At 42.4% G+C, this 25,022-nt stretch overlaps 2 protein-coding genes across 3 annotated transcripts; both read right to left on the bottom strand.

Moving 5' to 3' along the window:
- Nucleotides 1–1,009: 1,009 nt before the first annotated feature.
- On the bottom strand, nucleotides 1,010–2,403 carry LOC123411508 (F-box protein PP2-B11-like). 2 transcript variants are annotated; one of them, XM_045104468.1, is made up of 4 exons: nucleotides 2,025–2,403; nucleotides 1,815–1,939; nucleotides 1,447–1,614; nucleotides 1,010–1,365 (listed from the first exon to the last, which is right to left on the bottom strand). In XM_045104468.1, the coding sequence occupies exons 1-4, from the start codon at nucleotides 2,307–2,309 to the stop codon at nucleotides 1,074–1,076; spliced, it is 870 nt and encodes a 289-aa protein (XP_044960403.1). In that variant the 5' UTR covers nucleotides 2,310–2,403; the 3' UTR covers nucleotides 1,010–1,073. The 2 variants fall into 2 exon arrangements, with proteins under 2 accessions (XP_044960403.1, XP_044960402.1); XM_045104467.1 differs by having other exon boundaries at nucleotides 1,010–1,614.
- A 19,337-nt stretch (nucleotides 2,404–21,740) lies between these two features.
- Nucleotides 21,741–24,601, bottom strand: LOC123411496 (F-box protein PP2-B11-like). Its single transcript, XM_045104454.1, has 3 exons — nucleotides 24,106–24,601; nucleotides 23,895–24,018; nucleotides 21,741–22,268 (listed from the first exon to the last, which is right to left on the bottom strand). The coding sequence occupies exons 1-3, from the start codon at nucleotides 24,484–24,486 to the stop codon at nucleotides 22,210–22,212; spliced, it is 564 nt and encodes a 187-aa protein (XP_044960389.1). The 5' UTR covers nucleotides 24,487–24,601; the 3' UTR covers nucleotides 21,741–22,209.
- Between the last annotated feature and the right edge of the window lie 421 nt (nucleotides 24,602–25,022).

Here is a 25,022-nt window from a genome sequence, read left to right as displayed (position 1 = left end):
GGTCGGCGGCGTGGGACGTGGAAGGAGGTGGCGGCGGGCTCGAGGTCCAGATGGGATCGGGAGGGTAGGCAGCATTGTGCGGGTGTTTCTTCTTTCTCCGGCATGTACCGTTTCAGGCTAACTTGAGGACTGCGGGTTAAATTGTAACAAAGACAGGGGTTTTTCTGCAAAACAGCCACGACGGACGACAGAAACCGTATTTGCTTTATTATGATCGGTTCTATGAGAAATTCTATTTTTATATATGCATAACGAGTACGATATGTAGTACCGTAAAATATATTTAGAATGAAAAAAAATTAAATGGAAAACACAAAATTAAAAGAAAAAATAAACCATAAACCCAAAACCCCTAAACCTTTTAGTCGGGGACTAAAGGTCCCCAGCCCCCGGAGCAGGCTCGTGCCATGTGGTGGGCCTTTGGTCCCGGTTCGTGACGAACCGACACTAAAGGATGGGGACTAAAGGCACTAAAGGGCGGGGGCTTTAGTCCCCACCCTTTAGTGCCGGTTGCAGAACCGGCACTAAAGGTCCTTACGAACCGAGACTATTGATTGATTCTGCACTGGTGGGTAAAGACAATTGCAAGTCACGGAGCCGTCAGATGCAAATGGCAACCGGCACTAAAGGTCCTTACGAACCGAGACTATTGATTGATTCTGCACTGGTGGGTAAAGACAATTGCAAGTCACGGAGCCCTCAGATGCAAATGGACATGTGACATGGCAACTCTTTGTCGTGCGATGTTGTGGGCATACTTAGCATTTGCCCATTATGCCTTCTTTGCTATGTGGTCTACTCGGCAACAACATCTCGTTGATGTGTTCTTGTCTTTGTCGCGTGGTGCTCTTGGCATATATCTGTTTGCCGAGTGTCTATAATTTGGCCATCGGCAAAGAGACAAACACTCAGCGTAGGGTGAAATTCCAGCAGTGGGGCCTTGTTCACGATTCTTTTTTGTTAAAACAATAAAGGACTACAAGGCACAAAATTATAACACAAGGCCATAGTTGCATATTGCTGTATTGCCAAAAATCAGATTAATTAGCCATATGATGAATTTATCTATCTAATCAATTTAGCCGTGATTTGAACTTCCACATTCCTTTTGGCCTTATCTCGATCCCTTCTATGATAATCTGACACCTATGTGACCTTGTGAACCCTCTAAACTCAATGGAAACATTGCTCTCCTTCCCTTCCGGACACTGCTTGTCCAACTCTATGTTAATCTCTTGCTCTATCCATTGTCCATCGCTCCTCATGCCGACGCCATTAGCTGTCGGCCGCTGCTTCTGCCTTCCATTTTTCTCCGTGGTGTCAGCCGCCATCGATGACGATGGTGATCCTTCGAGTTCCCAGCCCCTGTCCCATAACAGACATCGTGAGTGCTTCTGAGGCACGAGATGGTTGCACTCATGATAGGAAATGGCCGAGGGCGAGGACCCTGCATCTTCTTGGTTTTGGTTCTGGGCCGTGTCTGCGTGCAACCAATGCACCATGTATACGAGATAGGCCGCATACCCTCTACCGACGCCCGAGAGGTTCTTGGTGTTCAAGATGACGTCGATGTCCACCCAGCACAGGTAAGAGAGAACCGCCACCTCCCGGAATCTACAGGACAAAACAGTAAGGCTCAATTGAAATATTGTGTTGCACTTATTTAATAATCTGTTGTGGAGAATTAGCCACACACAAGTAGGGCCAACAAGCACCACAATAAGCAAGCATAAGCTGGGAAAACGAAATTCACATAAATTGTTATCCACTGCAACGCTTAAATGCAGCCTAAGCTATTGGCACGAAAGCCAAACCTGGAGTTAGGGTGGCAGCGTGACCAGACGAGTCCTCCGTAGTGGTAGCCACTCCACCCGTACCACAGAGCTTTCGCTGGTATCATGTACTTCTTGGCCCCGCTATGCCTGTCCAACGAGAAGCTCTTCTTGCCCGGCCGATTGATGCCATTGTCAGACGAGATCTCTTGATACACACATGCATTTTCAAACTATGACAACAGCAATTACCAGCTTGCCGCCATCTAGGATGACGGGGCAGTCACAGAGTCGGCAGAAGAGCTCCTTCTTCGTTTCGCCTTCCCGGCGGTGCTCATCATCGGCAGTACTGCACCGCGCGAGGATGTCGGCGCAGTCCGCCGGGAGGAAGCTCCCCCATACCTCGTCGTAGTCGGCAGCCGCCCGGAGAGCCGTAGCCGTGGCCGCCAACCTGCATACGTCGCCGGGGGAGGTCAGGGAGGCGAGGAGGGCCAGGCAGTCCGCCGGGAGATCGCAGATGCCTGTCTCCGTCTCCATGGTCCATGCGTACTGGTTGATTGATCATTTGCCTCTGGAAGCGATGATAAAGACTTGCACAACAAGGATGCTTGTACATGGTGGTCACGGTGTTGCCAAGATGACAACATCTCTTGCTCTGCGCTGAGACTGAGCTATTGGCTATGGATGTTTGTGGCCACATAGTGACGACATTCCTGAAGGCCTTGTTTGGTAGTAGTGTTTTTATAGAGATTGGTGGGGATAATCCCCCAAGGAATCTGGTGAAACCCAACCTTCACCCAATCCCTCAAAATCCCCATTTATCCCCAATACACTAGGTAGGGATAATGTATTGGATATTGAGAAAAATGCACTATAATTTGAGGATTTGAGGGGAAATGTAGGGATGAAACATGTCAAATACACTAGAACCAAATGATATTATGGGATGTGTGGGGATTGAGGGGTTTGACCGGGATAATCCCCACAAATTCTCTAAAATACACTGGTACCAAACAAGGCCGAAGCCAATTTGGGTAGCACGTGTATATTTTTTTTAACTTGCACGTGTAATTAGTGGACTATTGTGATACGTACTCTTGTGTTCTCAGCTGGTTGGGCAAATATATTTTTTAGCCCCATGGCCATGGGTGAAGAGAAAGAGAACGAACGTATAAAATTAGATTGAAAGAATATAATTGCTGGGTCATAACTACCTTGTAAACCAAACACTTAAAATGAAGATACATAATCTATCACAAATTGAGATTTGATTACAAAGATACTACAAAGTTCCAAGACGGGCCGAGAAATGGACCGAGAATCAGAAAAAGAAAAAAGGAGAAAAAATTCCGCTGGGTTTATGTAAATATTTAACATATACAACACAAAATAAATAAAATGCAAAGATATATACCATGACGAATCTAATGATACTAAGTTGAGAACAACTTATTTTATGAATGTTTTGGATCACATCAACATCCATTGGTGTAAAATATCTAGTATCTTATATATTGATATTTCTTTCTATAAACTCAATCGAATATTGGGAAGATTGATTTTCAAAAATTAATACACCTTATATTTTGTAATGTCAGGATTATTTGTGAGGGGTGATAACTTAGACTCAAACATACATAGAAGCACCTCCATTACTGACCAAGGACCAACTAGGCTGAGTCGGCTGTATCATGTATTCTGGTAAAACATTATCCTATATTATGCACAAATACATGATATGAGGTCATCATTTTCTAAGTTATCTTCGATATCAATTAAGTGGATTTTGTATTGGACCGATTGAGCGGGTTAACTAGGGGCTCGTCTGATTCACTCACCGTCCTGGACTTGTAAGCTATGATTGTACCTAATTCAAAGGAAAATACTCATCATTTCCTAAGTTGCATCCAAATATCTTGCATTGCTTCTTCATGTGTCTTTTAATCAAACCCAAATTATATTAGATATTTGGATAAACAGAGCACTAGATGAGATGTAAATATATAATTGATAAGTAAATTCAGAAATATAAGAAAAACACTAAAAAATAGGAAATGAAAATTGCAACCGTAAGTCTCAAAATTCTTGTTGAACTCATGGTTGAGCTTGCCACTGTTGTGTCACCATAGCTCTCATCAATGATGGATTGCATTAATAGATCTAGACAAAAGTACCTACGAAGACCAATAGAGGAGAAAATCGTGTTCAATTGCTGAAATAGTAGACCGCTACATACAACAAAGATTGGCACATCAGGGCACCTCCCCAATATAAGACAACTATGCAAGTATTCATCATGTGTTTTAAAGTAATGGAAAGTCATTGTATCTATTTCCCTTCTTGTTTTCTATCCCCACATTTTTGCTATAGTTTTCATTTACAACTTTGATTTATTTTTGTAGAAACACCAAGACTAAGCCATGCAAAACGTCAAACATAAAGTTTGATTCTCAATTGGCTAAAGATATATGTTAGTGTGTCTTCTATCAACGGTCTTCGATGCAACGACTTGCCTCTCTCTTCAACCTACCACCTTTGTTACCGCCCTCCTCTATCCTTCCATGTCAACCACACATCAACACTAGCATAGTGCAACACCCCACTACTTTACTTGAGAGAATAGTTTCTCCATATATAGTACAACATAGTGGATTTTCTAAATAGTAGTCAAATGCACCCATTATCTATACCACCCAGTAATACATTGAGATATGTGCTATGAACTAAGTGTATAACACCGATTTTTTTTCTTTTCTTTTCTCAAAAAGGAAAAAATATATGCTTCAAGATTCCAACAAAAGTATTAGAACTAAAATTTGTCAATAAAACTTCCAGATGTTCTGGTGCACAATAAATACTTACAATAATATAGGTTGATAAATAAATATCATTCTATACCCAATTAGGATTGTAAATTTTTGAAAAATGGTAACTAAGAAAAAAAATATATCCAATTCAGGACCAAATATTGGATCTGGTATTATTTTTTATGCATCACGATTTGAAAATATTGATGACCTCCACCGTTGCTAAATCCTTAGACGCCTCCACGCAAATATTTTAATTGTTGGTTGAATGCATTGTCCTTTGTTTTGCTTGATCTTATGTTCTTTGAATAGTTGCCTAGAACCAACACCCTATTCCTGCAAAATACATAGTACCCATTTTTTAAGTAAAGCTATGCATTACTGGCATGCTTCAGAAACTTCATCATCAAACTCCGCATTGAGATCAAGAATCGCCATAATTTCATTGGAAATAAACATATCAAAGGAGCAAAGTTTTCCTACATGTCTTTGCGTTTCGGATTTCCACGTTTGATTGTGCTAGGAGAGTGATCACCAGGCTGATATGTTGGTTGTCCTCATACCAACGGCTAAGGTGAACAGTCAGATTGGCGTCCACATTCAGTGGATGTTGCTGCGTATATCATTTGTAATGTTGATAACATCGGCATCTACATGGAACATGATCTTCAAAAGGCTATTAGTATGAAGTTGATTGTCTATCTTTTCAAACAATTTTTGGGTCGAAATCATTATAAACTTACACAAAATTGAGATCATCTGGTTTGGCAAGGACAAAGGGGAAGAGTGTCAATATTAGTTGTTTTTCCCGCTAGGTGGGCGCCCTCCCATTCATGTATCTTGGAATACCCATTCATCATTGTAAAATGATAAGCAAAGAGTGCGAAATTATTGAAGACCTGTTTCAAAAGAAGCTCAACAGTTGAAAGGCTAAACTCATGTCCTGTGGAGGATGATTAAACATCACCATCTATGTTATTATGAACCTCTACTGAAAGTGCGTTATATCGACTAGAGGGGGGGTGAATAGGAGATTTTTAGAATTTCATCACTGAGGAAATTCCTTTTGAGGAAATTCCTCACTGATGACTAACTTACAGCGGAAACAGTAAAGGATCAGACGTGCAAACGTTCACACCAGCAGTATTTCAGAGTGAAGAATGTGAAAACAGATCGCACAGTAAGCAGGCACGCAGAACACAGATGATGATTAACTATTGTGAAGAATTTGGGGTTGAGGAAATTCAGAGAAAGTCTTCAGCAAATTCTTCAAACAGTCAAAGTGAAAGTCATCAACACATAATACAGAGAAAGTAAAGAGTTGAGGAATTAGAACCCGATTCTCAGAGACGATAGCCGTTGATGACCCAGTTCCAACTGCTGTGACAGTTGTACATCTGGTTTGGAGCGGCTTGGTATTGAAACCAAAGGACACCCAGTCCCGGGACACACAGTCCCTACCGTATTCTCCTTGAGCTAAGACCACACAGTCCTCGCCCAACACTCGTGGTAAGTCTTCAGGGCAGACTTCCAAACCCTCACAAACTCGGTCACCCGACGATCCACAATTGACTGCTGGATTGCTCTAGACCATGACGCCTAACCGTCTGGAGGATGCACAGTACTCAAAGGTAAAAGTCTTCAGTCCCACACAGGAACAACTTCTTCAGTGATGCTCAATCACTAGGTTTGGTTTGTGGTTTCGGTGGGTGGTGTATTTCCTCACTGATGAATTACTCTCGAAGGCTCTGAGGAATTTGGGTTGCTCTTATGACAAGTGTCAGTTTCTAACAGAGCAGCCAACCAGCTAGTGGTTGTGGGGGCGGCTATTTATAGCCTGGGAGCATCCCGACATGATTTGACACTAATGCCCTTAAATAATATGACTGTTGGAGTGGATAAGACCAGTGACTTGGCGTGGTTATCGAAACGGTCGGGACCCTCAACTAGGAGAGTCCTCATGTTACTCATATTCCTCACTTGAGGCTTTTGGTAGGATTTGGCTTGGGTTGAGCATCATGAGGAAATTCATTCCATAGTGTTACTTTGACCCCCTTTAACAGTACGGTGTTCCTATTCATCAAATGCGAAGAAAGTAAAACAGAAAACGTAAATATTCACGCTTCAATTTCTTCAGAATGATTTTCTTCAGCAACCACCGGTCTTCTCAATATCAGTGTCTTCACGAGGAATATCAATTTCATCGCAGATTCCTCGTGATTCATTTCTTCAGCTTCAAACCAATTTCTTCAACTGAAGATATACATTTTTAGGGGTCGATATTCTTCAAATATCTCAAACTCCTCAATGACTTATAGATCCTGTGTATACTTATAAACACATTAGATACTTAACCTATAAGTCTTCAAACAACCAAAATCACTAAGGGGCACTAGATGCACTTACAATCTCCCCCTTTTTGGTGGTTGATGACAATTAGGTTAAGTCTTCAACAAGGATCAAAAATATGAAGTGTAAATACTCATTTGAGGAATTTGAAGACAAGATTCACACAGACTCCCCCTGAAGATGTGCATACCTTGAGGATTTTGCTTTTATAGCAGATGCACATTGATGATTTATATCATGGAGATCTCCCCCTGAATCTTGTAAATCATGCATACATATAACATATCATATGAAGAGTATGAAGATGCATGATGACAAATGGTATCTGACGAATTCCAGCATGCGTGCATTAAAACTTGAGGAATAAGCATGCGAAGAAAAACGTTCAAAAGCGTCAGAGTACCATCGGGCTTAAGTTACAACTCATTACATAAAAACTTCAGAAGAGCCAAGAGTTTGTAACTTAAATATAGTTCATAGGCCCCAAAAATAAATCCCGTTTGAAGACTAACTCTCAAGTTTCTCCCCCTTTGTCATCAAGTGACAAAAAGGGACAAACTGAAGACTAACACCCGTGACGACTTCATTTCTTGGCGGTTGATGAAGATCCTTGACGCTTCTTGGGTGTAGTCTTCTTCCTTGGGCCTTTTGCGGTGTCGGGTTGTTCCTCATCAGACTCAGCGGTGCGAAATGAAGAGAAGGAGCTGTCTTCAAGGTCTGGCACTGGAATGGGCCTGAACTTCTTCTTGGGAGGCCACGACCAGTCAAAGTCCTGCTCAAAGTTCATTTCTTCAAGCTCATTCTGGGTCTTCAGATGTCCAAGCGTAGCCCAGGTGCGATCGAAAACCTCATGCAGATAGTGATGATTAATCTTCACAGAGTTCTAGGTTTCAGTGAGGGTTTTCAAAATGGCACCAAACTGGCGTTTGACCCATTTATGGTTGTGATCCACCTTCTGATGAAGACTGAGGAGAAGCTCTCTGGTGTTTAGCACGCGAGGAGGAACAGGGCTGGGTGGACGAGTCTCAGTATCGTCCCATGAAGAATAAGCGTCTGGTTCTTTAAACTGGCCATCAAGGGGCCTGCTGCCTTCGTCAATCACAGACTTTCCTTTTCCCTCAATGGGCTCGAAAGTCTTCTTGTTGACCCGGATAGGAGGCATATAACCAACATGGTTTTGGAAATCAGCGTGGAAGTTGATGTCTGTCCTTGTCCTGAGGAATCTCATGATCCATGGTGCATAAATCTTGTGATCATAGGGGCACATTGCATTGTCAGCTAAAGTCCTCAAGAAGAAATCATGGATATTCATAGGAATACCGTGAATGATGTTGAAGAGGATATTCTTCATGAGGCCTACAACATCTTCTTCATCGTCATGGCCTTTGATTGGCGCGAGCACACTGCAGAGAATGCGGTAGACAGACCGGGGTGTGTACTTGAGCTCATGGACGAGGAAGGTGGTTCTTGAGGGTTTTCCTGCAGCCAAAGGCTTCATGAGGACTTCACTGCCCCGTCTGAGAGAATTGGTACGGGCAGTTCTCTGAGGAGTTCAGAAGCAGGAGCCTTGTAGTGAGTGTTTTGGGTCATCCAGTCGAACACCCAAGTGTTGATGTCATCAGCATTGCCAGAGATGTGCAGAGTTGCATAGAACTCAAGAATAAGTTCACTATTCCAGTCTGATATGTCTAAGAACATAGGGAGCAAACCTGCATCATGGAGTACACTGAGGACTGGTTCCATGCAGGGTATTACTTCAAGCTCATCATGAGGAATGTGCCTGTGCTGGAATATCTTGTTGCATCCACAGAGCACAGAAGCATAGTAGTTCATCTGAGTCCTTGTCCAAAACATCAGATGCCTCATTTGAGGCTTGTCATAAGGGTTCTCTCCGATGAAATACATGCGTTCCTCAAAGAAATCTTCTTTCTGAAACTTTGGCCGCTTCGAGAATGGCTGGCGCTGAATTGGCTTGATATTGTGCTGAGGAATGGGAGGGGAAACAACCATGGCAGTCTCTAGGTTGAGCACAATGTAGTCATTGTCAGGGGCGGGAACATTTTCTTCAGCATTTTCCTTAGGTTGAGGAATTTCATCAGCTGGTATTTCTTGCTCTGGCTGAGCTTCAGGCTGAGGAATTTCTGCTTCTTTCTCAGCTTGAGGAGTTTGGTCAACCTGTTCAGAATGAGGAGTCTGCTCAGAATGTGCATTTTCCTCAGTTTGTTTTTCTTCAACTGGCTTTGTGGCAGAAGCAGATTCATCAGCTGCTGCAGCTGAAGCTTGAGCAGTCTCTGTCTGAGGAACATGAGGTTGAGGACTGTCATCAATCTGGATTTCCTCATCAGTATGTTCCTCAGAGGCGACATCCTTCATTTCCTCATCTGCCCTTGTAGTTTGGTCACCAATGATGACCATTTCATATGAAGGTGCAATATTTAGAGGCACCGGGTCCAGAGGGGCAGATTCTTCAGTTTCTTTGAGGCGCTTTGCCTCTATCTTTTCTTCTGCTGAAGAAGCTTTTCTCTTCTTTGCTTCCTTCTCAGCAGCTCTTGTCTTCTTCGCGTCTGATGCAGACGGGATTATCTTCTTCATCTTTGAAGCTTTTGGTGAAGGTGTTCTTTCTGCAGATTCTTCAGCTGGTAGTGAGGAACCAGCTGGAACAGAGTCATCAGCCTGCTTTGATGAAACAGCTGGATCAGGAGCAGTTGCATGGATTGCAATTTCATCAGTAGCGGTCTCGGTGATGATTTCTTCAATGGCCGGCTCATCAGCACGGCGCTCTTGGTGTTGTTCCTCAGCTTGAGGAATTTCCTCCTCATCAGGAGATGCATCTTCTGGCTGCTCAACCAGGGGCTGAGGAGTTGGTGCTGGTGGTGGGTGTCGTTTGTTGTAGTCATCAACAGCACTAGTGGCTAGTTTGATGAAATTGCGCTTGGTGCTTTTGCGGTCTGACAGTTTGTCACACTTGTCAGTCAAGACCTGCAGCTCTGCCTGGGTTGACACCAGTGCTTCAGGAGTCAGCTTGAGGAGATTTTGCCTGAGGAATTTCTTCTTTTTGGCCTTTGCAATCTTTGCCTGCTTGGCCTTCTGTTCCTTCCACTTGGCTTCGTTTATGAAGGTGGCCACCATGTGACTGATGCCAGGAGGAGGTTTCAAATCATCAATGGGGGTGTTTGGGTCCTCATACCATATATTGATGAAGTCGAGGAGGACCTTGGGGTCCATGGCCAGAGGAATAGCACTGTCTGATGCTTGTGCTACCCTTTCTTGCTTGTTTCTCATGATGGCTTGCAGGGTTTCATTATCATAGTCATCACTTCCCTCTGATCCAGACGGGACTGCGATGATTTTGCTGGGGCTGGGCAGAGGTGCAGGTTGAGCAGTTGTCAAAGTCTTCACAAGGGGTGTTTGAAGACTTTGTCTCCGAGCTAGCTGCAGCTGGGAGTGAGGAGCTGGAGCTGGCTGTCGTAGGCTTCACGACATTCTTCTGTACTGGCTTTGGAGGTGGAGGTGAGGATTTTGGTGTAGATGAGATGGGTGCTGAGGGTTTTGGCGCTGATGGTTTTGGTGTTGACGGTTTTGGAACCGAGGGTTTTGGAACTATGGATTTTGGAGCTGAGGGTTTTGTGAAAGAAGCCTGTGCAGACTTCTCTTGAGGCTTTGGAGCCTTTGGCTTTGATGGCGCAGACTGCATTTGAGGAATCTCTGAGCCTGAAGTTTCTGCTGCTGAGGAATGAGCAGCACCGGAGGCAGCATCTGAGGATTCATTAAATTTCTTCACTGCAGCTTCAGCTTGCTTCTTGAGCTTGGCCAGATGCCTTTCTTTTTCATCTGGGTAGTCATCAAGTGTCATAAGACTTGAGGGATGTGCTACTTGATGATCCTCAAGTGGGGCCCTTCTGCCAGGAGGCTTCAAAGCGAATTTCTTCGCATATTTTGGAGTCACAAACCTGTACTCCTTCCATTCCTTCGCCGATCTGCGTTCAATCTTCTACAGCCTAATCTTTCTCTTGGCCATTGTCTCAGCTTCTTCATCAGGCGTACAATAGTCCAAGTATATGTCCTCAGGAATATCAGCAGCTGTGTTCTGCTCCAGTTTCTTTCCTCCCTTTTGTTTCCTTTCTTCCTCCATTTTCTTCAGACGAGGAATTTGCTGATGATTTTGAACTCTTGAGGATTCTGATGAGCCTTGAAGAGTTTCTTCCAGAAACGTTGCAAATGAGTTAATGTGATGAGAACCGAGAGATTCATCAGCTGACATGTGTGTACCTGTGAACAGAGTATAGTTGCGAGGAATTTGGAGAGGTCATATGCGTTCTCAGATTTGAAGAAAATGAAAAAGTTTGACAGTTTGAGGAATATAACCAGTGGTTGAGGAATTTGTCTAAGCATACTGTTCTTGGGTTCCAGAGTTGTACAGCTCCGAAAATTCGCACAATTGAGGAATCTCGTGAAAATCTTAGATGCTTAGCTAGTTCATCAGTGATTGCGGTGATAGGTAGTGTTTGAGGGATCATGTGCGCATCGTATCTTCAGGAAAACAGATTTCACATGGGAGAGGTAAAATTTCAGATCTAATCTGCTGTAAAAATGGGGTATATTTACCCTAGTAGGTGCGAGCGAAGAACACAGAAAGTGGTGTTGGAGAGGCTCTTCGGTCGAGTGTCCAATGCACCCTAACTTGGCAGCAGAGGACGTCTACGGCGGCGGCGGACGTAGATGTTCCGACTCCGGCGTGATCCTGGCGGCGAAAAGGTCGAGGCAGTGAAGCTCTTCCTCACCGGCGACAAGACTACCAGCGGTGGCGTTAGGGTTCGGTGGAGTGTGTTGTGGCAGGAGAGCGATGAGGCGAAGAAGATGATACCGAGGGGGATAAGGACATATTTATAGCCCGAAAGTTACTGTTTGGCGCGAAAGTTTCGGACCAAATAGCCCTTGCCTCTACGTCTCCGCAGGACACGTGTAGCTCCCGTACGATGCGGTGGAGATAGTGGAGATCGTGGTTATCCGATCGTGGGAAGTGGGGGTTCAGTTACTGTCCTTTTAAAGAAAACATTTTTTGAAGATTTGAGGATTTTTCGTTACAAAATCATCAGCTGACCAGGATGCAGTAAGGATTTTGAACAAAGTTTCAAGTAGAACGCATATGAAGAATTGAATAGACTGGATAAGTATAGCATAGAGGGAAAGTGGGGTCCGATCACATTCACTTAGCACAAACATCAACTTGAAGAAATAGCAATAAGTGAATGCTGTTGAGGACTAGAAATCACAGTCTACCTAGGCAAATGAAAGTCATCAAGTGTTTTTGAAGATTTTGTAATAGATCATCACAATGAAGAACAGCTGTTTTGAAGAAAAAATGCATTGTGAGGAAATTGATCATTTGAAGAAAATCAACTTGAATAATTTCACATTGGGCGGTGGCGTTACCCACCATATAAGAATGTTGATTACAGACGCCGCGTACAATTGTCGTAGGGCCCTGAGAATCAATTTCTTCGTTAATTTCTTCACATTCAGAGTGACTTTCTTCATTGGTTGAAGAAAATCGTTTCATCATGTGTTGCACATCTAACTCATCAATTTTGCATAAGTGTTAGGATGTGTGCATGTTTTTACAAAATATTCGAAGACTCTAAGATATTTAGCTCACACCGCAACTTGCAAAACCTTTTCTCATCCAAGGGCTTAGTGAAGATATCAGCCAGTTGATCATCAGTCTTCACATGGTCGATGAGGATATTTCCCTTGAGGACATGGTCCCGAAGAAAATGATGACGAATCTGGATGTGCTTGGTCTTCGAGTGATGTACTGGGTTATATGCAATCTTGATAGCACTCTCATTGTCACAGTAGAGAGGCACATTCTTCATGTTGATGCCGTAGTCCTTGAAGGTTTGCTTCATCCATAGTAATTGAGCACACCAAGAACCAGCAGCAATGTACTCTGCTTCTTTGAGGACCAGCAAACTAGTGATCTTCCGAGGAAATGGCATGTGCCAGAAGTTGACTTGCGATCCACACGGTCACCAGCATAGTCTGAATCAGAATACCCTACCAGATGAAGATTGGAGCCCTTGGGATACCATAATCCTAGTGTTGGTGTGTGAGCTAAGTATCGAAGAATATGGTTCACAGCCTTATGGTGTGATTCCTTCGATTTTGCTTGAAAACGTGCACACATGCAAACACTAAGCATTATATCTGGCCTAGATGCACATAGATACAATAAAGAGCCAATCATAGAACGGTATACCTGCTGATCGAAGTCTTTACCATTTTCATCAGTGCCGAGGTGACCGTTGGTAGGCATTGGAGTCTTGGCACCTTTGCATTCGTGCATGTCGAATTTTCTCAGAACATCCTTGAGGTATTTCTCCTGTGATATGAAGATTCCATTGCTTTGTTGACGAATTTGAAGACCTAAGAAGAATTTTAGCTCCCCCATCATGGACATCTGATATTCTTCACTCATCATGTAGGCAAATTCATCACTGTATCTTTTGTCAGTACGGCCAAATATGATATCATCAACATATATTTGACATACAAACAGCTCATTATCATAGGATTTTGTGAAAAGAGTTGGATCGAGCGAACCAGGTTTGAAGCCTTTCTTCATGAGGAATTCCTTCAATGTATCATACCATGCCCGAGGGGCTTGTTTGAGGCCATACAGAGCCTTTTTGAGTCTGAAGACTTTGTCTGGATTCTTTGGATCCTCAAAACCTGGGGCTGAGCAACATATACTTCTTCCTCAAGCTTACCATTGAGGAATGCACTTTTCACATCCATTTGATATAAGGTGATGTTATGATGATTAGCATAAGCAAGTAGAATTCAAATAGCTTCAAGTCTAGCAACAGGTGCAAAAGTTTCATCGAAATCTATGCCTTCAACCTGGGTGTAGCCTTGGGCTACAAGTCGTGTCTTGTTCCTCACCACTTGACCATCCTCATCTTGCTTGTTTCGGAAAATCCACTTGGTGCCGATGATGTTATGCTTGCGAGGATCTGGTCGTTTGACGAGCTCCCATACGTCATTCAGCTTGAATTGAAGAAGTTCGTCTTGCATGGCTTGGATCCACTCCGGTTCCAGAAAAGCCTCAGCTACTTTTGAGGGTTCTGTGATGGATACAAAGGAAAAATGCCCACAAAAGTTAACTAAGTGTGAAGCTTTTGAGCGAGTGAGAGGACCTGGCGCGTTGATGTCGTTGAGGATTTTATCAAGTTCTACTTCATTTGCAATCCTTGGATGAGCTGGTTGAGGATTTTGTCTGGGCTGAGGAAGTGGTGTTGTTGCAATTTCCTCAGGAGCATCTTCTTGGTTTTTATCAACGATGGGGATTATTTCTTCTCCAATTTCCTCAGTGGGGACAGTGTCTTCAGTAGGCTTAAGCTTTATCGCTTCCTCAGGAGACAGCTTATCTGGATCAGAAGGCAATTGCTCTCTTTGCGAGCCATTAGTTTCATCGAACCGCACATCTACAGTCTCAACAACTTTGTTGTGACAGTTGTTGAAGACTCTGTAGGTGTGCGAGTCCTTTCCATAACCGAGCATAAAACCTTCATGTGCCTTAGGTGCAAATTTTGAGCTATGGTGAGGATCTCTAATCCAGCATTTTGCACCGAAGACTTTGAAATAACTTACATTGGGTTTCTTGTCAGTGAGGAGTTCATATGAGGTTTTCTTGAGGAATTTGTGAAGATATACCCTGTTGATGATATGGCATGCAGTGTTGATTGCTTCAAGCCAGAAGCGACGAGGAGTCTGATATTCTTCAAGCATAGTTCTTGCCATTTCAACCAGAGTCCTGTTCTTTCTTTCGACGACACCATTCTGCTGAGGAGTATAAGGAGCAGACAATTCGTGAGTAATACCAAGTTCATCAAGATAATCATCAAGACCAGTGTTTTTGAACTCGGTTCCATTATCACTTCTGATATGTTTGATCTTGATGCCAAAGTTCGTCGAGGCCCTTGAAGAAAATCGTTTGAAGATTTCCTGCACTTCAGTTTTATACACTATGATATGCACCCAAGTGTATCTGGAATAATCATCAACTATGACGAAACCATATAAATATGTTGCATTGGTTAGTGTGGCATAGTGAGTAGGTCCAAATAAATCCATATGAAGCAATTCGAATGGACGTGTAGTAGTCATGATGGTTTTAGAGGGATGCTTGGATCTGGTCATTTTCCCAGATTCACAAGCACCGCAGAGATGGTCCTTGAGGAATTTGACTGATTCGATGCCGATGACATGCTTCTTCTTTGCAAGCGTGTGCAAATTCCTCATGTCTGCATGACCTAGTCTTTGGTGCCACAGCCATCCTTCTGAGGTTTTTGCTAGTAAGCAAGTGGCTGGTTGAGGACCTGTAGAGAAATCGACAATGTACAAATCCCCTCTTCTTACACCTTCGAAGACTTTGGATCTGTCAGATTCCATGATGACTACACATCTATATCTACCAAAGATAACAATCATATCAAGATCACAGAGCATCGAGACTGACATGAGGTTAAAACCAAGGGATTCAACAAGCATCACTTTGTCCATATGCCTATCCTTGGAAATAGCTACTTTGCCAAGTCCCAATACCTTGCTTTTACCTTTGTCAGCATATGTGATTTGCTTCAGAGGTGATGGAGTTAATGGCATATTCATCAGTAGGCTTTTATCACCAGTCATGTGATGTGTGCAGCCACTATCGAGAACCCACTCAGTATTTTTGGGTTTGTCATCCTGCAGATGAATTAGTACAGCTTACCATCTCATATGCTTCAGATTTGAAGAATATGATACTAATTTCATCAGTTCAGTGATTTCATCATAACAGAAATGTAAGGACATGTGAAATATTTCTATTTCATCAATCATTAGCTTGCGTCCTATCAAGCATTTCCTCAGGTCTCCAGCAAATTCTTCAAATGATGATTTTCATCTGGAGACATGACCTGCAGAAGTGATTAGTTTGATTTCTTCACCACCCACATCTGAAGGGGTGGCAAAGCGTTCATCATCCTGCGAGCACCATATGAGGAAGGTGGCATTGAAGCTAATGCACTTCTCTTAACAGTAGGGGGGTTAAAGTACTCATATGAGTATGGAGAGAACTGGTTTGAGGATTTATGAACATAATGATTTGAGGAGTAGCGCTCATAATCATATTCCTTGTAGTTTCCCTGCATGTTAGACGCATAAGCACGGGTACGAGCATAGTTTTGACCAATTGAGGATTTTGATCCTCTTGAGGACTTTGGTCCTCCTGAGGAATTTGATCTGGGGTTCAGATTCTTTAGAGGTGGTGTCATGAGGACATTCACTTGAAGATTTTCAAGACAACTTTTGGGAACCCAGATTTTCCTCAGAGGAGGGCCATTCCTGCACTTAGTTCCAACATATCGAGCAAATACTTCACCAGATTGATTTTTGAACAGTTTATAGTTGGAATCAAATGAATCATCCGAGGAATAGGATAATTCACATGAGAAGCCAGTTAGATTAGATGGATCAAAAGGAGGCCCAGTAGCAGCAACCCATGAGGTTTTGGGATACTGCTCAGGTTTCCAATAAGTTCCATCAGCATTTAATTTCCTCTGAAAGGCGATTCCTTCTTTCCTCGGGTTCCTGTTCAAGATCTGCTTTTTGAGCACATCACAAAGGGTTTGGTGTCCTTTGAGACTTTTGTACATGCCTGTCACGTACAATTCCTTCAACCCTGCATTTTCATCAGTAACATTTGTGTTTTCCTCAAGTGAGGAAATAGACACAACAGGTGCAGTTGAAGAATTTGTAGCATTTGATGATTCTGGTGAAGAATTAGCAGTTTCACGTTCAATGCATTTAAGACACGGAGGAATAAATTCAACTTGACTAGCGCTGATCTGTTGAGCTAGTAATGAATCATTTTCCATGCAAAGATCATCATGAGACATCCTCAGCTTCTCAAGATCAAGCTTCCTTTGAAGAAATTCGTAGGAAAGCTTCTCATGACCAGTGAGGAGTGTATCATAACGATCCTGACGAATATCAAATCTAGACTGAAGATTTTTCATGTCATCAGCGAGGATTTGATTAAGATTCATTTCATCATTCAACAGATCATCACTTTTGTCTAGCAGTTTTTGAAGCTTTTCCAGAGCAGTTTGTTGTTTAGTGGCAATGATGGCAAGTTTACTGTAACTGGGTTTTTTGTAATCATCAAGTTCACAGTCACTTGAATCAGAGGAGGAGGCATTATTTGATACCTTTGAACCTTTTGCCATGAAGCAATAGGTTGGAGCGAAGTCATCAGCATAGTCATCAGTATGGATGGTGCAATCATTTTCTTCAAGATTGAAGATTGACCTGCTGACGAAAGTGATTGCTAGTGCAAGACTAGCCTGTCCGGATTCTGAGTCTTCTCCAGAGCCTTCTTCTTCATCACATTCCTCTGATTCTGCCTCGGAATCCATTTCCTTGCCAATAAGTGCCCGAGCCTTTCTGAAGCTAGTCTTCTTGTGTGAAGAGGACTTTGAAGATGAGGATTTTGAAGATTTCTTCTTCTTCTTCGAGACATCAGAACTGTCATCCTTGTATTTCTTCTTCTTTGATTCCTTTCCCCAGCGAGGACAATCAGCAATGTAATGACCTGATTTCTTGCACTTGTGACACGTCCGTTTCTTGTAGTCCTCAGATGCAGATTCTGATTTCCTCATGTCTCTTCTTGATGATTTACCGAACTGACCTCGGCGTGTAAATCTCTGGAATTTCCTCACAAGCATTGCGAGCTCCTGTCCAAATTCTTCAGGGTCACAACTGTTGTCATCTGTTTCTTCTTCAGATGAGGAAATTGTTCTAGCCTTCAGTGCACGTGGTCTGGAATAGCTTTGTCCATATAGATCTCTCTTTTCTTCTTGCTGGAATTCATGAGTATTTAGCCTTTCAAGAATATCAGCTGGATCTAGCATCTTGTAGTATCGTCTTTCTTGAATCATCAGAACTAGAGTGTCAAATGAAGGATCCAAGGATCTCAGCAGTTTCTTCACAACTTCGTGATCAGTGATGTCTCGAGCTCCCAGTGCTTGCAGTTCATTTGATATATTAGTGAGGCGATCAAAGGTGTCTTGGCAGCATTCATTGTCATGTCTCTTGAAGCGATTGAAGAGATTGCGAAGAATATCAACACGAGAGTCACGCTGGGTTAATACTCCTTCATTTACCTTGCACAGTCTCTCCCAGATCAGTGTTGCAGATCCCAAAGCACTTACTCTTCCAAACTGGCCCGGGCTCAGATAGCCACAGATGATGTTCTTCGCTTGAGAATCGAGTTGCTTGAATCTCTTCACATCAGCTGCAGTGACACTGGCAGAAACGAGGGGGACGCCATTTTCCACAATATACCAGAGATCATTGTCAATAGCTTGCAGATGCAGTTGCATTTTGTTCTTCCAGAAAGGAAAGTTCTTCCCTTCGTAGGTGGGACATGGTGCAGTCACCTTGAACATGCCTGCAGTCGACATAACTAAAACTCCAGGTGGTTAAACCAAAATCACACACAACAAGGGAGTACCTTGCTCTGATACCAATTGAAAGTGCGTTATATCGACTAGAGGGGGGTGAATAGGAGATTTTTAGAATTTCATCACTGAGGAAATTCCTTTTGAGGAAATTCCTCACTGATGACTAACTTACAGCGGAAACAGTAAAGGATCAGACGTGCAAACGTTCACACCAGCAGTATTTTAGAGTGAAGAATGTGAAAACAGATCGCACAGTAAGCAGGCACGCAGAACACAGATGATGATTAACTATTGTGAAGAATTTGGGGTTGAGGAAATTCAGAGAAAGTCTTCAGCAAATTCTTCAAACAGTCACAGTGAAAGTCATCAACACATAATACAGAGAAAGTAAAGAGTTGAGGAATTAGAACCCGATTCTCAGAGACGACAGCCGTTGATGACCCAGTTCCAACTGCTGTGACAGTTGTACATCTGGTTTGGAGCGGCTTGGTATTGAAACCAAAGGACACCCAGTCCCGGGACACACAGTCCCTACCGTATTCTCCTTGAGCTAAGAACACACAGTCCTCGCCCAACACTCGTGGTAAGTCTTCAGGGCAGACTTCCAAACCCTCACAAACTCGGTCACCCGGCGATCCACAATTGACTGCTGGATTGCTCTAGACCATGACGCCTAACCGTCTGGAGGATGCACAGTCCTCAAAGGTAAAAGGCTTCAGTCCCACACAGGAACAACTTCTTCAGTGATGCTCAATCACTAGGTTTGGTTTGTGGTTTCGGTGGGTGGTGTATTTCCTCACTGATGAATTACTCTCGAAGGCTCTGAGGAATTTGGGTTGCTCTTATGACAAGTGTCAGTTTCTAACGGAGCAGCCAACCAGCTAGTGGTTGTGGGGGCGGCTATTTATAGCCTGGGAGCATCTCGACATGATTTGACACTAATGCCCTTAAATAATATGACCGTTGGAGTGGATAAGACCAGTGACTTGGCGTGGTTATCGAAACGGTCGGGACCCTCAACTGTGAGAGTCCTCATGTCACTCATATTCCTCACTTGAGGCTTTTGGTAGGATTTGGCTTGGGTTGAGCATCATGAGGAAATTCATTCCATAGTGTTACTTTGACCCCCTTTAACAGTACGGTGTTCCTATTCATCAAATGCGAAGAAAGTAAAACAGAAAACGTAAATCTTCACGCTTCAATTTCTTCAGAATGATTTTCTTCAGGAACCACCGGTCTTCTCAATATCAGTGTGTTCACGAGGAATATCAATTTCATCGCAGATTCCTCGTGATTCATTTCTTCAGCTTCAGACTAATTTCTTCAACTGAAGATATACATTTTTAGGGGTCGATATTCTTCAAATATCTCAAACTCCTGAATGACTTATAGATCCTATGTTACACTTATAAACACATTAGATACTTAACCTATAAGTCTTCAAACCACCAAAATCACTAAGGGGCACTAGATGCACTTACATCTACGTATATCCATCCTCTCCTTTTTAAAATACACAAAGGGGTTTCCTAAAGCTAGATTTCTATCATTCTAGGTTCTTATAGCATCGTGGTGAGCACCAATGGAAGTACAGAGTTGCTAAATGGACACCCTGTGTAGGCCCAAGAATCAAGGTGCTTTGGGTATTGAAACCCTCCAAATCAAAAAAAGTAGGGGCTTACTCAGTAAATGGTTGGATAAGTTGCTCCATAAAAAATTGGCATGATCTTTTGCATAGTAAAGAACTTCATTCCAAAACTTCATCTCTGGTACAAGTAAGTCCGGCTAACTAATCGTTAGTAAGGGATTGATGAAGGTTCGACCACCTTTCTTAAGAAATGTTCTTTTGTGGTTGGTGATGGCCAAGCGACCCACATTTGGGAAGATACCTAGTTGAGGGAGAACCCATTGGATCTCCAATATCGTACCTCTATAATATTGTGCATAGAGACGAGGCATCAATGCCCATGGTGCTCAGGAAAATCCTTTGAATTTTCAATTTTGTAAGGATTTGGCTGGAGATAAATGGAAAATGTGGATCCATTTGGTATGTAGCTTGCTTACTATCAATGTAATGTAGGCACCAAATGTATGCCAATCGGGGTTGAACACTAGTAGAATTTTTTTACTGTGAAGTCATGTATGTGGACTTCATTAATACTAGGCCTGTTTTCCCAAGACAATACCTTTGGAAGACTAAAATTGAAGTGTCCATCTCATTTTTGTGTGGGGAGGGGAGGGCAAGGTGACTCTTACGATAGATAATTTAGCAAACAAAATTTGGGATGGATGCAAAAAAGGTTGTTTTGTGGTAAGAGGAAACAATCCATCATATTTTTATTTCTTGGTCTTTTGCCACTTCTGTTTGCCACACGATTCAAATACCAGATAATTTTTCACCTCCAACAAGAATACCAATTCTATGGAAACTGGTTGGGTGGAATTCACCAAAATCTTAAGGGTCATCTCCAAGTGGTCATGTGTGTCATTTTACGGGAAATTTAGGATTGTCAATATCACAATGTATTTAGTTTATTTATTTCAAAAATAAATCTTTGCAGGTTATCTTCGAGGTTATGGCATGAATCTGTATGTGGTCGTTCTATTTCATCTCTTCAACAAGTTTAGTAATAAGCATAACGGCCCTATTGTTCCGATGGAGAGAAGAACCTATAATTAGCTTTTCGGGAAATTTCCAAACGAACAATTTCAACGAAATTACTTCAACTTGTGTACAATCGGGAGCATAAGCCTTTTGGGAGAAACCGTTTGCTGACGAATGCATAGAAAAAATCCAACCAATTTGGATGACGAGTGAGTAGTAATAGATTATGTGTTTCAGTCACATAATTTAATTATTTATCTATTCTGGTCTTTTATTTTCTTTTATTTTCTTTTCTTTGTACTAAATGATTCATATGTTTGGTACTTTTAATAAAACCGGTGTGTGCATGACGATGATGCAAAGGCTGGGATTCACCCCTTTTAAATAAAATTGATGTCCTCTAGAAAGAAAATCAAGAGATCAAGGAGAATACCAAATGCTAGAGTTGGTGGTGGTAATTTCCAGTGACAAGATTTAACAATGAGGAAACACTTCAAGAACAGGGAACCAAATTAAAGTAAGAGTTTAGGAAGAGAGAAGTGTTTCATTTCTAGATAGATGAGTTAGGAAAGTATTTAGCTAGGAATAAATATGCTTTTTGGTAATTCTCATTTCTAGATAGATGAGTTAGGAAAGTATTTACCTAGGAATAAATATGCTTTTTGGTAATTCTCTAAGTGGAGCACGCAATGAGAGATATGTTCTCGATCTTTTTCCTGTTAAAACAATAAATGTCTGTAAGATGCACAAAATTAGCACAACATAGTTGCAAATTGTAATATCCCCTAAAACAGACTTAACCATATATTGTGAATTTATCTACCTAATACATTTAGACATGTTTCAACTTCCAATTCCTCTTGGCCTTATCTCTATCCCTTCTATATGATAATCTAGCACCTATGTGACATTGTGAACCCTCCTGTAAAACCATTATTGTCCACAGATAACCATGATGATCCATAGTTCCCAGCCAATTCCCATAACATTGACCACGAGTGCCTATGAGACATGCTATGGTTGCAGTCATGGTTGCAAATGGCCGCGAAGGAGGACCCGTACAGCTTCTTGGTTTTGGTTCAGAGTCGTGTCTGCATGTAACCAATGCACCTTGTACACGAGATATGCCTCATAGCCTCTGTCGATGCTTGAGAGGTTCTTGGTGTTCATGATGGCGTTGACATACACCCACAACAGGTACGAGGGAGCCGCCACCTTGTGGAATCTACAGGACGAAAGAGTAAGGCTCAGTTGAACTGTGTTGTCCTATGTTGCGCTTATAAATAATATGATTTGGATAATTAGCCACACAAGTAGGAAAAAGGAGGTCGAACAAGCACTATAATAAGAAGTTTGGCAAACAAAACTCGCACAAAATGTAATCCAAGGCAATGCTCAGCCTAAATTATTCCCCAGAATGTATCTCAAATCTTTTAAAAAAAGTGCACCCATCAGCAAGATGCTAAATTATCTGGAAATGCTTAAAATGTGACATCGTATTTTTAGGGCATGGCATGTTTCTAACTCATTCTTCAAATTTATTGCTTTCTTGCAGCACTCACACCCGCTTTATAGACTGCGCGACCGCAACCGGCTTGGACTTATGCTAGTTACGCTTCTGGCTACCGTGTGTCACTTATCCTCTTCGTAGGGTCGCCTGCTACTTGTTGGGATTTTTTCACTTTTTAAATGATTTTTGGACGTGATTGTGTTGTTGCCCCAGCTGTCGTATGTGTGATAGCTCGTGAAACTTGATTGTCTGGAAATTTGTTTTATATAAAGCGAGACGAAAGCCTATTTTGAGAGTTTTTGGGCATGGGAAATCGAACTTTTTTCATGGCAAGGCTGGCACGTGTGTGGCAAATTTAGTTTGCAAGCATCACAATTTTCTGTCAAAAAAGAATTGAGACGGATTTCCATACTTGCTAATTATACTTGTCCTGATCGACAAACATAAGTTGGCTTGAAAAACGTTTGATTTGTCATGCCTATAAATCTGACTTTCGCTGAATACTTGGGTCCGAATAATAATGTCCCTTTTCCTAACATTTAGGCATGAAAACAGAGTAGAAACGGATGGAACTAAGTATTACCATATCTATTTTCATTTTATTTTGTAGAAGCGGAAACGAATACACAAACCCCGGAAATAAGTACGGAAACAAATACTGCTGGAAACGGAAATGGAACAAATAGGGAGCGGATACAGAAACAGAAGTGGGCATTGACCGGAACTTAAAACCCCTTAAATCATAGAGAAATACACACAAAAGCAAACAAGATTTATGATTGTTAACATGGCTACAAAATAATATAGTTATGTTAGAAACTTAGCATAGTATTGTAGTAGCACTGAACAATTACATATAGGGTCTAGTTGAGTACATGTGTGGTAGCAAAAGTTGGGTCTGAAATGATCCATTATGCTCATTCCGCTCATTGTGACATTTTGTGTTGTTTGTTGGTTGGGCTACAAAGCAGCTATATGCCTATAGTAAAAACTGAAATTTCATATTCACGGAAACGGGAAGTTCCATCTCCATGTATGTTCTGCCGGAAAACATAGTTTCGTTTTTGTTTCCATTTCCGTATAAAAAAATTCATTTCCACTTCCTTCTACAAATTTCCGTTTCAATTTTCATATTTCCTCTCCGTTTTCATTTTTCCTATGGAAAAAAGGAAAGTTTCCACTTCGTTTTCATCCCCACCAACATTCAGTTCGATGAAACTTTTGTACATCTAAATCACCTGACTTCGGGTTAGGTGTGGAAGAGAAAACGATTACAAGGCTTATAGAAATGACTGGATATTTAACCTAAGGTTATGCCAGGTGGGAGTACGGAAGCAAAACCTGGAGTGAGGGTGAATGTGTGACTGGACGAGTCCTCCAATCCGTAGTACTGGTAGCCACCAAACCCGTGCCACAGTGCAATCATGTACTTCTTGGCACCGCTATGCCTCTCGAGCGAGAAGCTCTTCTTGCCCGGCCGATCAATCATATGCCAATGTCAGACGAGAGATCTCTTGAATGGTACAAACAATGATGGACCAACAGAAGTTACCAGCTTGCCGCCGTCGAGGAGGACGGGGCAGACGCAGAGTCGGGAGAAGAGCTCCTTGTTCGTTTCGCCTTCACGGCGGCGCTCATCACCCGCAGCACTACACCGCGCGAGGATGTCCGCGCAGTCTGCCGGGAGGAAGCTCTTCCAGACCTCGTCGGAGTCGGCGGCCGCCCGGAGCGCCGTAGCGGTGGCCGCCAGCCTGCACGCGTCGCCAGGGGAGGTCAAGGAGGCCACGAGGACCAGGCAGTCCGCCGGCAGGTCGCAGATGCCCGTCTCCGTCACCATGCTCATGTGTTGATTAATTTTGCTTTGGTCCATCCTGGAGGGATGATAAAGCGATGTGTAATATGCTTCGCTGGTATAACAACACATGGTGATCATGGTGTTGCCAAGATGACAACATCGCCTGCTCTGCGCTGCGACTGAGCTATGGCTGGCAATGGTCACATAATGACGACATACTCCTATATTCCTGACGCCAATTTGGTTATTTTCTTATTGGCCAAGTATAATGTTTAGCCTCGTGTGGGTGATTGGAAGAGAGACAAAAAAAAAAGAGACATAATATGTAACTGCTTGAAAGAAAGAAAAAAATGTTGGGTTGTAACCCTCTAAACCAAAAACTTAAAATGAAGATGCATAATGTATCTCAAATTAAGATGTAATTACAAGGATACTATTTCCTCCTATCCATATTACTTGTCTCTAGTTTAGTACAAAGTTATACTGGAGTGCAAAACTGAACAAACATGATGTTGATTTTCTTTTCTTTTCTCATCTGAGGTTGATTTCCGAAACTTTACAAGAAAAAAAAAAAGTAAAACAGTACAGCGTCAGGTTGAGAAATCGATCGAGATTGCACACAAAAGAAAAAGATCAAGTTTTTCACTCGGAGCATCTGTTTGAAAGAAAGTATT

The sequence above is a fragment of the Hordeum vulgare genome, chromosome 7H (assembly GCF_904849725.1).
Source record: "Hordeum vulgare subsp. vulgare chromosome 7H, MorexV3_pseudomolecules_assembly, whole genome shotgun sequence".
Taxonomy (NCBI): domain Eukaryota; kingdom Viridiplantae; phylum Streptophyta; class Magnoliopsida; order Poales; family Poaceae; genus Hordeum; species Hordeum vulgare.
Note: the sequence above shows the minus strand (reverse complement) of the source record. Positions and strands in the feature narration are given on the sequence as shown.

Excerpts from the sequence above, each read along its gene's own strand:
- LOC123411508 (XM_045104467.1), bottom strand. The coding sequence starts at position 2,309 with ATGGAGACGGAGACAGGCATCTGCGATCTCCCGGCGGACTGCCTGGCC. Across the intron at positions 1,940-2,024 it reads TCCTAGATGGCGGCAAGCTG|AGCTTCTCGTTGGACAGGCA; the intron begins GTAATTGCTGTT and ends CCGGGCAAGAAG. Across the intron at positions 1,615-1,814 it reads CGCTGCCACCCTAACTCCAG|ATTCCGGGAGGTGGCGGTTC; the intron begins GTTTGGCTTTCG and ends TTTGTCCTGTAG.
- LOC123411496 (XM_045104454.1), bottom strand. The coding sequence starts at position 24,486 with ATGATCACCATGTGTTGTTATACCAGCGAAGCATATTACACATCGCTT. Across the intron at positions 24,019-24,105 it reads TCCTCGACGGCGGCAAGCTG|AGCTTCTCGCTCGAGAGGCA; the intron begins GTAACTTCTGTT and ends CCGGGCAAGAAG. Across the intron at positions 22,269-23,894 it reads CACATTCACCCTCACTCCAG|ATTCCACAAGGTGGCGGCTC; the intron begins GTTTTGCTTCCG and ends TTCGTCCTGTAG.